Source organism: Equus quagga, chromosome 5 (genome assembly GCF_021613505.1).
Source record: "Equus quagga isolate Etosha38 chromosome 5, UCLA_HA_Equagga_1.0, whole genome shotgun sequence".
NCBI classification, from domain to species: Eukaryota; Metazoa; Chordata; class Mammalia; order Perissodactyla; family Equidae; genus Equus; species Equus quagga.
This window is the reverse complement of record NC_060271.1, coordinates 59166810-59182219: the sequence shown is the minus strand read 5'-3', so window position 1 is coordinate 59182219 and position 15410 is coordinate 59166810. Positions and strand designations below refer to the sequence as shown.

At 38.8% G+C, this 15410-nt stretch overlaps 1 protein-coding gene across 7 annotated transcripts in view; it reads left to right on the top strand.

The window, feature by feature from the left end:
• Positions 1–15410, top strand: part of VWA3B (von Willebrand factor A domain containing 3B) — a 189442-nt gene that overhangs the window by 115646 nt on the left and 58386 nt on the right. For all 7 annotated transcript variants that reach the window (XM_046660379.1, XM_046660380.1, XM_046660378.1 and 4 more), the window contains exons 17-19: positions 8179–8295; positions 9721–9808; positions 9893–10049. In XM_046660379.1, the coding sequence (XP_046516335.1) occupies positions 8179–8295; positions 9721–9808; positions 9893–10049 (362 nt within the window). The remainder of the gene's footprint in view (positions 1–8178; positions 8296–9720; positions 9809–9892; positions 10050–15410) is intronic.

The window sequence follows — 15410 nt, the reverse complement described above, 5'->3', positions numbered from 1 at the left end:
CGCACCTCCACACCCTTTCCTAACCCTTGGGAACTATGAAGTTCTCCATTTCTAAAATGTTGTCATTTCAAAGATGTTATGTAAATGGAATTATATAGTATATAACCCTTGGGGACTGGCTTTTTTCACTCAGCATGTTTTCCTGGAGATTCATTCACATTTTTGTGTTTATCAGTAGCTCATTGCTTTTTATTGCTGAGTAGTATTCCATAATATGGACATACCAGAGTTGGTTTAACCATTCATCTGTTGAAGGAGATCTGGGTTGTTTCCAGGTTTTGGCTATTTCAAAGAAAGCAGTTACAAACAGCCGTGTACAAATTTTATGTGAACATAAGTTTTCATTTCTTTGAGCTAAATGCCAAGGAGTGCAATTGATGGGTCATATGGTAATTGAATGCTTAGCTTTATAAGAAACTGCCAAACTATTTCCCAGAATGGCTGTGCCAGTTTACATTATCACCAGCAGTGAATGAGTGATCCAGTTTCTCTACATTCTCACCAGCGCTTGGTGTTGTCACTACTTTTTATTTTAGCTGTTCTGATAGGTGTGTAATATCTCCTGGTGGTTTTAACTTGCATTTCCCTAATGACTAATGATATTGAGCATCTTTTCATGGGCTTGTTCGCATTTTGTATATCTTCTTTGGTGAAATGTCTATGCATGTGCTTTGTCTATTTTCTATACGGATCATTTGTCTTTTCTTGGTGAATTTTGAGAGTTCTTCATGTATTCTACGTACAAGGCCTTTGTCAGATATGTCATTTGCAAATACTTTCTCCCAGTCTTTAGCTCATCTTTTCGTCCTCTTGTTAGGGTCTTTTGCCAAGCAAAAGCTTTTAATTTTGATAAGATCCACTTTACCAATCTTTCCTTTTATAGGTCATGCTTTTGGTGTCCAAATCCAAGAATTTTTTCACTATCTTTAATTCCTAAATATTTGCCATTATGAAGTTTTTTCTAGAAGATTTGTAGTTTTATATTTTATATATTTAAGTCCATGATCCATTTGAGTTAATTTTGTATAAGATGTGAGAATTAGAGCAAGGTTTTGTTTTATTTTGTTTTGTTTTTGCCTATAGATGTTGTTCTAGCGCCATTTGTTGAAAAAGCTATACTTACTCCATTGAATTAATTTTGCGCCATTGCCCAAAATCAGCTGGGCATATCTGTGTGGGTTAAATCTCAATTCTATATTCTGTTTCATTGATCTATGTGTCTATCTCTTCACCAAAACCACGCTGTCTTGATTAATGTAGCTACATAGTAAGCTTTCATATCAGATACAATGATTCCTCCAACTTTATTTTTCTTCTGCAAAATTATTTTAATTATTCTAGAGTCTGAAATTTCTTTTTAAATTTTAGAATGTCTACATTTATAAAAAAGCTTTTCTTGGATTTTGATAAGAATTGTATTAAACCTATAGATCAATTTGGGGATAAGTGGCTCTCTATGACGTTGATTCATTCAGCCTGTTAACATGACATAACCCAGGAACATGACCATTTTATTTAGGTCTTCAATGCCTTACAGTAGCATTTTGTAATTTTTGGTTTACGGATCCTGTACGTTTTGTTAAGTGTATAACTAATTATCTCTTTTGGGGGGAACAATTATAAATACTATAGGTTTTTTAATATAGGTTTCCATATGTTCATTGTTAGTATATCGAAATGCAATTGATTTTGTGTGTTGATCCTGTAACCAGTAGCCTTACTGAACTCACTTCTAGGAGTTCTTGGAGTTCTAGTTCTAGTTTTTTGTGTTTTGTGTTTTTTTGTGTGTGTGTGTGTATTCCTTGCCATTTTCCACATAGACAATATGTCACCTGCAAATAGGGATAGTTTTATCCTCTCTTCCAATCTTTCTGGCTTTATTTCTTTTTCTCGCCAGGCTGCAGGAGCTAGAACTTCCAGCACTATGTTGAACAAGAGTGACGACAGTGGCCGTCCTTGCCTTTTGCCTAGTCTTAATGGGGAAAGATATTCAATATTTCACTGTTAAGTATAATTTTAGCTGTAGATTTTCTGTAGATATTCTTTATCAAGTTGAGGAAGTTCCTCTCATTCCTAGTTTTCTGAGAGTTTTTTTTTTATCATGAATGGGTGCTGGATTTTGTCAAATGCTTTTTCTGAGTCAATTGATGTATGATTTTTCTTCTTTAGTGATACGGTGATCTCATTGATCGATATACAAATGTTGAAGCATCCTGGTACGTCTTGGTCTCAGTGTGCAATACTTTTAGTACGTTGCTGGATTTGGTTTGCTAATATTTTGTTGAGGATTTTGTATTAAGTTCGTGTAGGGTATTGGTCAGTAATTTTCTTTTATTTTCTTAATACTGTTTTGATCCGGTTTTGGTATCCAGCTAATGCTGTCCTCATAAGTGAGTTGAGAGTTGTCCCTCCTCTTCTGTTCCTGAAAGAAATTGATATAATTCTTTTATGAATATTTGGTAAAATTATCATGGAGGCATTTGGGCCTGGAGATTTCTTTTCCAGGAGCTTTTTCATTAAGAATTCAATTTTTAAAAATGATTTTAGGGCTATTAATATGTCTATTTTATCTCAGTTGAGTTTTGGCAGTTTGAGGTTTTTGAGACAGTGGTCTGTTTTGTCTAGCTTGTAAATTTATGAGTTCAGATTTGTTCACTGTATCCCTTTATTACCTTTTTAGTGGCTGCAAGGTCTATAGGGATGGCCCATATGTCACTCCTGATGTTAGTGCTCTGAGTCTTCTCTTTCTCTCTTTCCTTCCTGTCTTTTCCAATCTTGATAGAGGTTTTATCAGATTTATTGGTCCCCCTCTCTGAAAAAACAGCTTTTTTGTCTCATTGATTTTTCCTAATGTTTTATTTTTTTAATTTATTTTTTTAAGATTTCATTTTTCCTTTTTCTCCCCAAAGCCCCCCGGTACATAGTTGTGTATTTTCAGTTGTGGGTCCTTCTAGTTGTGGCATGTGGGACGCCGCCTCAGCGTGGCTTGATGAGTGGTGCCATGTCCATGCCCAGGATCCGAACCAGTGAAACCCCCGGCCGCTAAAGGAGAGCGCACAAACTTAACCACTCGGCCACAGGGCCGGCCCCTAATGTTTTATTATTTTTAATTTCATTGATTTCTGCTCTTCATTGTTTCCTTCCTTCTGCCTGCTTTAGTTTTATTTTGCTTTTATTTTTCTAGTTTCTTGAGTTAGGAATTTATTATTTATTTGAGATATGGTCACGTGCCACATAATGATGTTTTGGCCAACAACAGGTTGCATGCATAATGGTGGTCCCATAAGATTAGCACCATAAGTGTACGTGTGTAGTGGGCTATACCATCTAGGTTTGTGTAAGTGCACTCTGTGATGTTCACACAACAATGAAGTCACCTGAGGCATTTTTCAGAATATTTTCCCATTGTTAAGCAACACATGACTGTATTTCCTCATTTCCGACGTAAGCATTTAGTGCTATAAATTTCCCTCCCAGCACCCTTTTAGCTACATCTCACATACTTTGATTTGTTGTGTTTTTGTTTTCATTCAGTTCTAAGTATTTTTCTTTCCTTTAAGACTTCCTCTTTGACCCACAGATTATTTATAAATCTGCTGTTTAACTTCCACGTGTTTAGAGGTTTTCCTGTTGTCTTTCTGCGATCGATTTCTAGTTTGATTCCACTATGGTCAGAGAACACATTCTGTATGATTTTAATTCTTTTCCTTTTTTTTTGAGGTTTGTTTAAATACCTAAGATACAGTTTATGTTGATAAATATTTGATGGACACTAGAAAAAAATGGGTATTCCAGTGTTTTTGAGGACAGTGTTCCCTCTATGTCAGTTAGATCTTGCCGGTTTGTTCTGTTCAGATTTTCTCTGCCCTTGTTGATTTTGTGTGTAGTAGTTCTTTCGTTTGTTGACAAGGAAGTTATGAGATCCCAACTGTATTTGTTGATTTGCCTACTTTTCTTTTAAGCTCTTCGACTTTTAGCTTCAAACATTTGAGGCTGAATCAGTTCGTGTATACCCATTTAGGATCTATGTGTCTTCCTGATGGATTGATCCCTTTATTATGTAAATTTTCTTTGCTCTCAAATGTATTCTATCAGATATTAAGATAACCACTCCATCCTTTCCTTTCAATCTACCTATGTTGCACTTGAAGTAAATTTCTTCTAAGAGTCTATCATTTGATAGTGGTCTTTTATCCACTCTACCACTATGTGTCTTTTGATTAGTGTAGTTAAACCATTGACATTTAAAGTGATTATTGGTATGTTAGCACTTACTTCTGTTATTTTGTAATTTTTCTACTCATTTTCACTGGTTTCATCCCTCCATTTCTCTTTTCTTGCTTTCTTTCAGGTTATTTGAACTTTTAAAAAAATTCTATCTTGGTTTATTTGTAGTGTTTGGAGTGTATCTCTTTGGTTTTTGTAGTGATTTCTCTGGGTATGAAAGCATATGGATGCAACTTATAAGAATCTACTAGCATCAACATTTTACCAATTTGTGTGAGTATGGAAATCTTACTTCAATTTAGATTTCTTTATTTTCTCCCTCCTTTTTTTTTTGATGAGGAAGATTGTCCCTGAGCTAACATCTGTGCCAATCTTCCTCTATTTCATATGTGGGACGCCACCACAGCATGTCTTGATGAGCGGTGTGTAGGTCCATGCCCAGGATCAAACCTTCAAAACTGGGGCTGCCAAAGCAGAGCGTGTGAACTCAACCACTCTGCCACCAGGCCAGCCCCTATTTTCCTCAATTTTAAATATCATTGTCTTGAGTGTCAGGTGGTGTTTTACTTTTTATTTAAATCATCAAATATGATTTATGAATCTTATGGGGAAAGGATAGTCTATTGTATGTACCATATTTTTGCTCTCTTTCGTTCTTCCTTCCTGGTTCTCCAAAATTCCTCCTTTTATCATTTCCTTTCTGTCTGGAGAACGTTCTGTATTCAGTCTTCAAAGATAGGCCTGCTAGCCACAATTATTTTTTTACTTTTTCTTTGTCTAGGAATGTTTTTATTTTCTCTTCATTCCTGAAGGACAATTTTGGCATATTCAGAATTTGTGGTTTACTGTTCTTTCGTTTTTGTAGTTGAAAATATTGAGCCTCTTTCTCTGGCCTGCTACATTTTAAATGAGAAATCTACTGACACCCTATGTGGTGTTCCCCTATAGGTAATGTGTCCTTTCTCTCTGGCTGCTTTCTAGATTGTTCTCTTTGTCTCTAATTTCCAAATGTTTAACTGTAATGCATCTTGGCATGGATTTCTTTGAATTTATTATGTTTGGGGTTTTCTTAGCTTCTTGAATCTGTACATTATGTCTTTCAGCAAATTTGGGAAGTTTTTATCTATTATTTCTTCAAATAATCTCAGTCCCACTTTCTTTCTCCCTGTCCTTTTGGAACTCTGATAATATGAATGTTGGATATTTTGATCTTGTCCTACAGTTCCCTAAGACTCTGTTTATCTTTTTTTCAAGGTATTTCCTCTCTGTTGTTAAATTGGCTGAATTCTACTGTTCTGTCCTCAAGTTCTCTGATACTGTCCTCTGTCAATTCCACTCTACTACTGAGCCCATCCAACAAGTTTTTTTCTCTTTTTTTTTTTTTTTGAGGAAGATTAGCCCTGAGCTAACATCTGCTGCCAATCCTCCTCTTTTTGCTGAGGAAGACTGGCCCTGAGCTAACATCTGTGCCCATCTTCCTCTACTTTATATGTGGGATGCCTACCACAGCATGGCTTGCCAAGTGGTGCCATGTCCACACCCAGGATCGAAACTGGCCAACCCCGGGCTGCCGAAGCAGAATGTGCAAACTTAACTGCAGCACCACCGGGCTGGCCCCCAAACATGTTTTTTTTGTTTTTGTTATTTTATGTTTCAGTTCTACAATTTCCACTTGGGAATTTTTATAACTTCTATTTCTTTGCTTAGATTTTCTATCCATTCATTTGTTTCAAGGTAATTTGTAATTAATTGTTGAAGCATTTTTAAGACAGCTTCTTTGAGACTCATGTCAGATAATTCCAACTTCTGATTCGTTTTGGCGTTGGAGTCATTTGACTGTTTTTTCTCCTTCAAGGTATGATTTTATTGGTTCTTGATAGGGTGGGTGATGTTGTAATAGTATCTTTAACATTTTGTCTATTACATAAGGGACTCTGGCTCCTGTTTAAATCGTTTATTTTAGGGAGTGCTTGCCCTGGTTAAGGTGAGCACATAGGCCTTGGCCTGCTTTTGTGAGCTGTGGTTCTGATGGCAATTTAATTTTCACAGCCTTCATGGTATTATTTTGGTGCTTGGTTTTCTGGTGGCACTGGGGCTCCTACTGGTCCCTGCTGCAGCTGCCTGAGAGAGCAGCAAGACTTTCCTCAGGTTGGGGTGCTAGATATCTCTCCATGGGGGAGGACTGTTACAGCTTCCCCCACTACTGTCTCACGTCTCTGGGCATGAGGGGAAGATCCTTGAACCCAGAGAGACCAAGAGGCCTCCTGGAATGGGCTAATTACTATATCTTGGTCTCTCTTGCATGATCTGTCCATTTATCCTTGTGTCTCTGTGCAAGGGAGGCATGTCTTGGACCCTGGGAACAAAGAGGCTTCCCACATCGGGCCCCGAGTGTGACTGGATCCCTTTTGCCAGGCCTTCTCCCCATTCCAATAAGTCTGAGTTTTGCTAAAGATGCTACTTGCTATTCATCCTAAACATTTTAATGGCCTTTTATTGCTTCCACCGTTTCACTTAGATTTTGGATCCTTGCTATTGATAGGCAGTCCTGTGCCGAATTTTTATTCTGTTTCAATTTTTAATGTAGAAGAGTGATGAAATGTGGGGATTCAATATACAGAGCTTGGGGAGTAGTTAAATGCTTGAATACACTGCCAGAAAAATGTGTTTTTATTCAGTATTTGCAGGGTTTAAGAAAAGTACAGTTTTTATATTTGAGAACTTTTGGAGCTAAATGTCATTTTCATTTTGGCACACCAGTGTATGTGGTTGCTTTTGCCTAGTGCTTCTGGTCAAAGTGGCCTGTAAGTGTGGTCAGGGCAGGAGTTCACCTCTTCCGTGTGGATCATTTATCTCTTTTGCTGATAGGCATAGTTCCCAAGGAAATTTATCCTTAATTTCTGGTCACAGAGGCAACCAAGATGGGACTCACCCTTTTGTTGCCTAGAAAAACAATGAATAGCACACTCCTATTTCTATGCATGGAAACCACTGATGTTGCCTCTCTGTGCCAAAGATAGACAATTTTTAGATTATTAATCTTCATTCTAATTATCTAATTTCTTATAGGAGATGGTAAGTCCCTTCTTGTTGAAAACAAGGATACATTTCATTCATAAATACTACATAAAGCCTTGATATTTCTGCTTCTAAATTGTGAAGTACAGAATACATTTACCATTAATGTAGCTTATTTAATCACATTTGAAAAGTAATCAAAATGTCTTGGTACAGGCTCATTGTCCTCTAAAGCACACAGATTAAATGTCAGTGTGTGATAAGTGTCTACTTGCTAGTTAAAGGGACCCAACCAGAAGGTAGAAAATAATATAAATAAAGTTGTTGGACAGCAGCTGTGGTAAGAAGAGTTTCTAAAATGGCCCACCAAAGATGGCCCACTCTAAACCCTGCATCTTGTGAATATGATGAGGCATTGTTCCCATGATTATGTTGTGTTGACCTTAAGACAGGGTTATCTAGGGCACCCAGTGTACTCACATGAGCCCTTAAAAGCAAGGGCTTTTGCCAGCTAGCGGCAGAGGGAAAGTCAGAAAGGCTTGAAGCATGAAGGGAACTCAGTGTGTCGTTGCTGACTTGAAGATGAAGACGGTCATGTGGGTAGGAGTGCAGGTGTTTAAGGAGCTGAGTGAGGCCCCCGGCTGACAGCCAGCAAGGGAACAGGGACCTCAGTCCTACAGCTGCAAGGAAGTGCATTCTGTCAACAACCTGAATGAGCTTGGAAGCAGATTTCTCTCCAGGAAGGGTAGAGCTTGGCTCAGATTGATGGACCAAGCCATTACCACAGCGTTCAGTTGCTGGCAGACTGTCCTCTGAGGGTTGGGAAACTGAAACTGCCATTTTTTTTTGAGGATCCAAGGAAATAGTTTTATCTAATAAAATATCTTCTTCCATCCCAAGTTTCTTTAACCCCTCTCCCTGTGACACCAACAGAATCAACCAAAACCAGCCTGCTCAGAAGCCAGATGTCCACCCTCAAGAGCTCAGCTTGCAGTGAGAGGAAGGACGGCCTTTCCCATTCCAGCAGCTGGAACTCTCCACGTGACAGAGGCAAGCCAGAGAGGGTCTCTAGGTCAGGAAGCCCAGGCTGACCTCCCTTCACCCAGTGTGTCTGCTCCTGAAAAAGCGGGTATAGATGCTTTGAGGGGAAACAAATCATCGTTAAGTGGGTCCAGATTGCTTCCTTTTCAGAGGACTCCATTGTAAATCAGGTCTATCTGCTTTAGTGAACTAGATTTTCCCAGGGCAAGACTCGCGCTTGCTGTGCCGGGTGTGTAATGGACACGTGGCTCGCATCACTGTGGTGCTAGTGGTAATGCTGCTGCCACTCTGTGGCTGGAGTTTGAAAATCTGACTTCATAGTTGGTTTATTTTCTTCCCTTCATTCACAGGTGGTGATGCCATCTAAGAGCCCCTCTCTGGCCCATACTTTCAGCCTTTTGGGGGCTAAATGTGAGGAAAATATGACATTTCCACATAATTTTTATTACTATTGATAAAAGCACTATTCTTAAAATAGTAAATTTCTGAAAGTTTGAGTCCTGTAGTACTTTCCCCTGTATTTCAAATAGTTCATAGATGATAAATCCCAGCTAAACACACACACACACACACACACACAATCCCCTAGGTAGTAAGAAGCACCTGAGTGGCAAATTTATACTTGTTGTTACTCAGTCATAGCTTAATCAAACCTCGTGTTCTTCAGTGCTGATGGGTGTGATGGCTTTTCCTCAGTTTCAATTAAACTGTCATACTTCCTCTGTCTGCTATGTGCACAATCCTTGAAGAGCTTATCGTATGGTGATTAGGATGTGCTTTCTTAGACATTTGGCTAACTCTTTCCCAAATGCCCTTCCTAGATTCTGCTGATTCAACTAGCTAATATACCTTTCCATTTCTAAATCCAAGTTTACTTAAGGATGTACATTAAAAACTCCAAATATTAGTTTGGAGACTTGAACCTACAATAAACAGGACCCAGTAGAGATTTGGGTTTTCTGCGTAGAGCAGAGGAACCACAAAACAAACTGTCAGAAACTAAAATGTTGATCAAGGCTCCCTTGTATAACTTGGGGGTAGTCTAATGAGGGTAATATTGAACACTTGTTGGTTAATCGTGTTCTTATTTAACATTTAAAAAACGTATTTTCTGGAGAATGAGAGAATGAGTGTGTCTCATTCTTCCATGGAGAGAGATCTCAGTGAAGATGGGGTGAGGTAGATAAACAAAGCAATGATGGTACCATGATAGTACAATGATAGCACCATGTTTACCTATGCATTGGTCTTTAGTGTAACTTGCAAATGAATCTTGCAAATGAATCTCCCATGCTAACAGATCAGTGTTCTCTGAAATATGGTCCATGTATTAGCCCTCAGCCACAACTGAGCTCAGAGATGAGTGATCTTTTTGCATTTTGATAAAACCCCATATATCAGGAAATTATACAACTGCCATTTCCCCTTTCACAGAAATGAGCATCCTGCTGGCAAATGGGTATCCAGACGACAAAGCATTAGAAAGATTGACTCTAGAGGGTAGCCAGGTTTATGACCAAGAGTGAGTACTTTAATTTTACTAGGACAATTTCATTATGTTTTTGTCTGTTATAAACTTTAAAACATCACAGTCTTGTGTTCTTAGTTCTTTAGCTGTGTCTTCAGCAACCTGGCTCAAGACGCACGGCTTGGTCGCCAAGAAGCTCACCATCATGGATGCCTTGTCAGTGACAGCGGTCCCTCACAGCCCCACCTATGTTCCCATTCTGGACAAGCATGTTGTTTCCAAGGTCTTCGATGAGGTAAACCTGATTTTCTATATGTCCCTAGTTGATATATTTTTCATTTCCTGTTCGAATAAAAAGTAGTTCACGTCAGTCTTGTACAGTTGTAACAGAAATGTATTTCAGCTATTGGAAAAGCATTATTTTAAAGGCAGTAAAATGGAGAGAGAAAAGCCCTTAAGCATTTTTATTTTTAAGGCGAGAAGAAATTGGCTTTTGTCGGGTTGGCTCTTCGTGGCTCGCTGCTGACGGGTAGCAGTGTGGAGCTGCAGAACTGTCTGAAAAGCCTCCAGCTCAGAGTCCTGAGTCTTGAGTGGACATCATCCAATGTCAAAGGGCAGGGAGAACTTGAGAGAGGTTGTGTCTTTCCGTTGCTTCCCTTCCCTTCCTAAATACAGTGCTGCTGTTCCATCGTAAAAGTCTCCAAAGGAAATGTCAGAGAGAGAAAGAGAGAGGGAGAGGCAGAGACAGAGACAGAGAGACTGAGGGATTGTGAGAGACCCTGTGAGGGAGCCAGAAAAGAAGAGAGTGATTGTCATGTCCTGGAAGGAGAAAAATAGCTTCCAGTAGGAGGGCGTGGTGGGGTTAAATGTGGAGGAAGGCAAAGAAGTAGTGAAAAGCTTCCCTTGAATGGGGCAGCTGGTGGGTCCTGGCCCTCAGCAAGAGCAGCTGCAGTGGGGCAGCCAGATTGCACAGGGATGAGGAACAGGAAAGAAACAAGGATATGAAGATGGAACCCCGGGGCTTCCTGGCCAATGTAACAGTAGCTAAGAATTTCACGAGGAGTATATCAGGCTTTACAGTCTCTAAATGCAAATAATATCCTTAAAAGACCTTATCTCATACTGAAATATTTACAGGGGAAATGTGAGTTGTTCTGGATATGCTTCAAAATAATCTGGATGGTGGGAGTAGTGGAGGGGCAGGAGGAGTAGATAAAGCAAGACTGGCTTGAGCTGATAATTGTTAAATTTGGGTAATAAGAATATAGAGTGAGAGGAGGCTCATTCTACTCTTCTGGCTACTGTTTTACATATTTGAAATTTCCCCTAATAAAAAGTTGAAAAGACCCCAGCTTTATCTACCTAGTCTTGCTCTAGCTGAGGTTCGATGGAAGGAACCAGGAGGAAGCAGATGAATTAGTGAATTTTTCGATTAGTCACAGTTAAGAAATTACAGCCATGGAGTTCAGCATGTGTCCTGGTTTGACATGGCCTGTGGTTCTTGCTCTGGAGGTGGTGTGTGATCGCTTAGGCTGAGCTCCTGATGACTTTGCCGCAAGGTGCGTGGTCTTTCCCTGGCTGTCATCTTGTGACTGGCAGATTCTATTTATACCTTCAGTGAGCTCTAACCTGATTAGTCAGATATCAACTTATCACGTGAACTTGACTTCTTCCAGAAGCAACACAGGGAAACTGGGCACTGATTCATTTCTTCTAGGAAATTTGTTGACAGCTTCTCATATTCTCTGCATTTATTTTATTAATTTTCTTGTTTTACCTGGAATAAAATATATTTAGTGAACTCTCCCTAGGAATAGAATTTTCTTGCACTTACCCTGTCTCCTTCTAAACCTCCAGTAACCTGAGATGCATTGAAAAGTAAATCCCTCGAAAAACTAATATGATAGGGTGGGGGAGCATAAGCATAAAATTAAAGGAAAAAACCATAAGGGAAGGATTTATAGAGTGAATACATAAAAATGTTATTTTGCATAAAAATATTTTAATCAAATAAAGGCAGATATCAGAAAAATATTTTTAACATATCACAGAGTTGTATGAGAAATATCTTAGATATGTGTGTTTGTGTGTTTGTATCCATATAAATCCATACGTGTGGTGTGTGTGTGTGAGTGTATAAATCAGTGTCAGTGTTCAGTATATATACAGATATGCACACTCATGCCATAAAGGAATAAAAAAATGATAGATACCCTAGTGGAAAATCTAGGAGAAAAAGGTAGGAAAAAAAAAGGTCAAAACCAAAGACAAAAATATTTCTTACTGATAACCAAATATATGCATTTAGAAAAAAAGCAGATTGAAAAAAAAATTAGACAACTCTCAACCATTATCAAATTTTTATGGTTAAAAAATACTAATAAACAGTGATGGCAAAGATGGGATGAAATTAGAACTTTTATGTCCTGCTGGTGGGAGTGTAAATTGGCGCAACCTTGGCAATGTGTTCAGAGGTGTTGGCTTACAGTCTTTCCTCCAGCAAACCCATATGTAGATATTTCATAATCTATGCAAGGAAACAATCAGAAATACTGACAAATACATTGTCAGAATTTGTCAGAATTGTTATTGCTGCCTTATATCTAAAAATGAGAAAATTGAAAACCATCCAAATATCTGGTAGGCACATCTATATGATGGGATGTCATATATCCATTAAACACTGTGTTTCTGTAGCATAAGTAATGACGTGGGAAAAAGCTCTCAATATAATGCTAAATGAAAAAATCAGGGTACAAAACTCCGTATATAATATGTTAATTTGTATATAAGTATGATGTAGGCATGGCATTCTTTCACCCTCCCTTTTCTCTTTTACCAAAATGTTAACAGTATTTATCTGAGTGGTGAAATTATTAAAGATTTTTGGATTTTGTTTATGTGCTTTTTCGTTTTTGTGGTCGTACTTTTAACTTTGAATATATATTAATGATACACCAAGAAAAAATGTTAAGAGAAACAGACCTAAAACAAATAATAAAATGGTGTAAATACCAAAGGAACTTAATTTTTAATTAATTTGTTGGTTTATTTTTATTTGATAAGTAATAAATGAATACGTTCTAGGTATAGAATGACCAATTGAAGCCTTTAGAGAAAAACGTGGAAGCTTCTCCCTCAACTGCTCTCATCTATGAAGGGAACACTGAATAGTTTGGCAAATATCCTTTCAATCCTTTTTCTACACACACACGCATATGTATGTGTATACAGAATGTACATTTATATACATATACATGATAATTTTAATAAACAAATCAATCCCATATGTTTTATCTTTTCTAAATTATCTTTCATCTTATACAAATTATCTTTAAAAAATTAAGATCTTAGAGACCTTTCTGCGTGCATAGACATGAGTGTATCTTATTCTTATTCTTTGCAAGCTTCTTCCCTGTTATTAATGGACATTTACTTTGTGTTTGTCTATTACAACCAATCCTGTAACAGATTTCCTTGCAGATAGATTTTGGGCACATGTACAAGTGTGTCTTTAGAATAGATTCCCAGAGATGGGATAGCTGGACCCAAGACAGCCTTTTTCCTAACAGGAACTCTATATAATACTTGTTGATAAGCATTAGTTCAACGAGTGTAGAAATGTTTTGAGAACCATGAAAATAGCAGGCAAACATAAAATCTTATTCTTATTCAACTTGTCCTCTTCTCACCGGCTCTTACTCTGAATACGTAAATGTAGTAACTCCCTCCAGCATCCAGAAATTTGCTCTCCAGGATGTATGTAATATATCTGTACTCTGGGGATCATAATATACCTACTCTGAGACTGCTGTAGGATTAAAAGAAGTAATGCATATAATGGACAGTACTTAGCAGACACTCAATAAATACTGGCCTTTATTATAAAAATATTCAATAAGTATTACATGCCTACTGTATGCAGGCCCTGAGCTGGCCTCTAGAATACAGCCAAACAAGACAGCCAATGTTCCTACCCAAACACAATTTATAATCTCGCAGAGAAAGGAGCAATTAAAATAAGTTCTAGTCGAATGTGACGAGTGGGAAGTGCAGCGTGAGGATGCAGGATAAGCCCCTAGCCCGGTGTCAGTTGTCAGAGGAGGCTTTGGACCTGGCCTTAAGAGTTCGGACCTGAGGGATCTGTTCAGTCCAAGTTTGGATGGAGGGCAGAGAGGAGTTGTGAAGGTGATGAGGCAGGAGGAGTGTCCTAGGCAGTGGGGGAACATGTGGAGAGGTCCAAGGGTCAGAGAAAGTTTGTCATTCCTAAGAAGGTTTAGTGTGACTGGGGGAAGACGTTAAAGCTGGTGAAGGAGGCCTTGGGTGAGTTAAAGATTTCCAATGTCATCCTGAGGGGAACTGAAGGGTTTTTAGCAAACAAGAGAGAAGATCAAATTTGGATTTTGGCTGCAGTGTGGAGAATAGTTGGAGAGCTCTGAGTTTGGGAGGATAAGGGGCAGTCAGGAGGCAAGGCTTAGGCGACTCTGTCCCAGGTGCCAACACTGGGGGTGGGTCCAAGGCTGTTTGTAAAGTCAAGAGGACGGGACTAATCACATGTGGCTGAGAGAGAGAAGAATGTCGAGTGATTATCCAGAAGGGAAAAATAGGAGAAAGAGTAGTGAGAGTCCTGTTCTTCAGGAGAGTGTTCTAGTCTTCTGACTCTAGAAAGCAAAGCCCGGGGAAGAGGGTGAACATTTTTCAAGTGCATTCCATGGGCATTTGTGCTTGGTGCCTTTTGTGGCTTTGTAAATTCTCATCGCAAACCTGTGGGTGGGCAGCACACTGCCCAGCATGCTTAGCCTCCTCCGTTATTGGCGGAGCAAGAATCACAATGGTGGTGGAAATACACTGCAGTTAATTCCAATTTCACCCTCAAAGCACGCTCACTTCTTTTATTCCTTAATATTTCCTCTGACTGCAAGAGACCCTCAGCTATAAATGGAAAGAATAGGAAAGCAATTATCGAAACATATATCCCACTTAGTGAGATGTATGGCCTTTTGAGATTTGGTCCTAACATTTTATGAAAAAGTAGACAAAAAGTGGAATGAAGCCGAAAAGGATACATGAATCTTAACCCACTTCACTGAGAACTGTAATTGACTTTTTCTCCTATGTTCTGTGCGCGGCCACATCTGTCTGGGTAGAACCATAAAGCAGTGTTTGGCTTTGTTCCCAGCTCTTTGTTTCATTCATGACTTATGTACGGGCTCTTTCTTCTTCTGGAACACAATGCTGTTTTGATTTTCAGTGTCTCCTGGTCCAGCATCAAATCTGTCACCTTGGAAATGAAGTACTGAGCAGGCAGGTTGCCCTGGCAACTCTTCATTACATGATGCTAACTGGCACTTTTAGTTTCCAATGGACCAGAAAATTTTACCTTAGGTCTTTCAAAAGATTAACTCATCCCCAAATCATATACAGAATAAAATGGTTTTAGTTATTTGATGAATCTGGAATTCAAAGCTGTGTATTGCCAGTTGCTTTGAAAATAAAAGCGAAATAATTTGGGAACATTAGTCTGCACCTTTGGAAAGTCCACATCAGCATCATCATGATCATCATCATGTCTTTAGCAGCGTGGAATCAGGCTTCCTGCCTTGCCCTGATCTGGGTTCAGCATGTAGCTTTGTGGTCAGGTAGCCTGGGCTTGCAC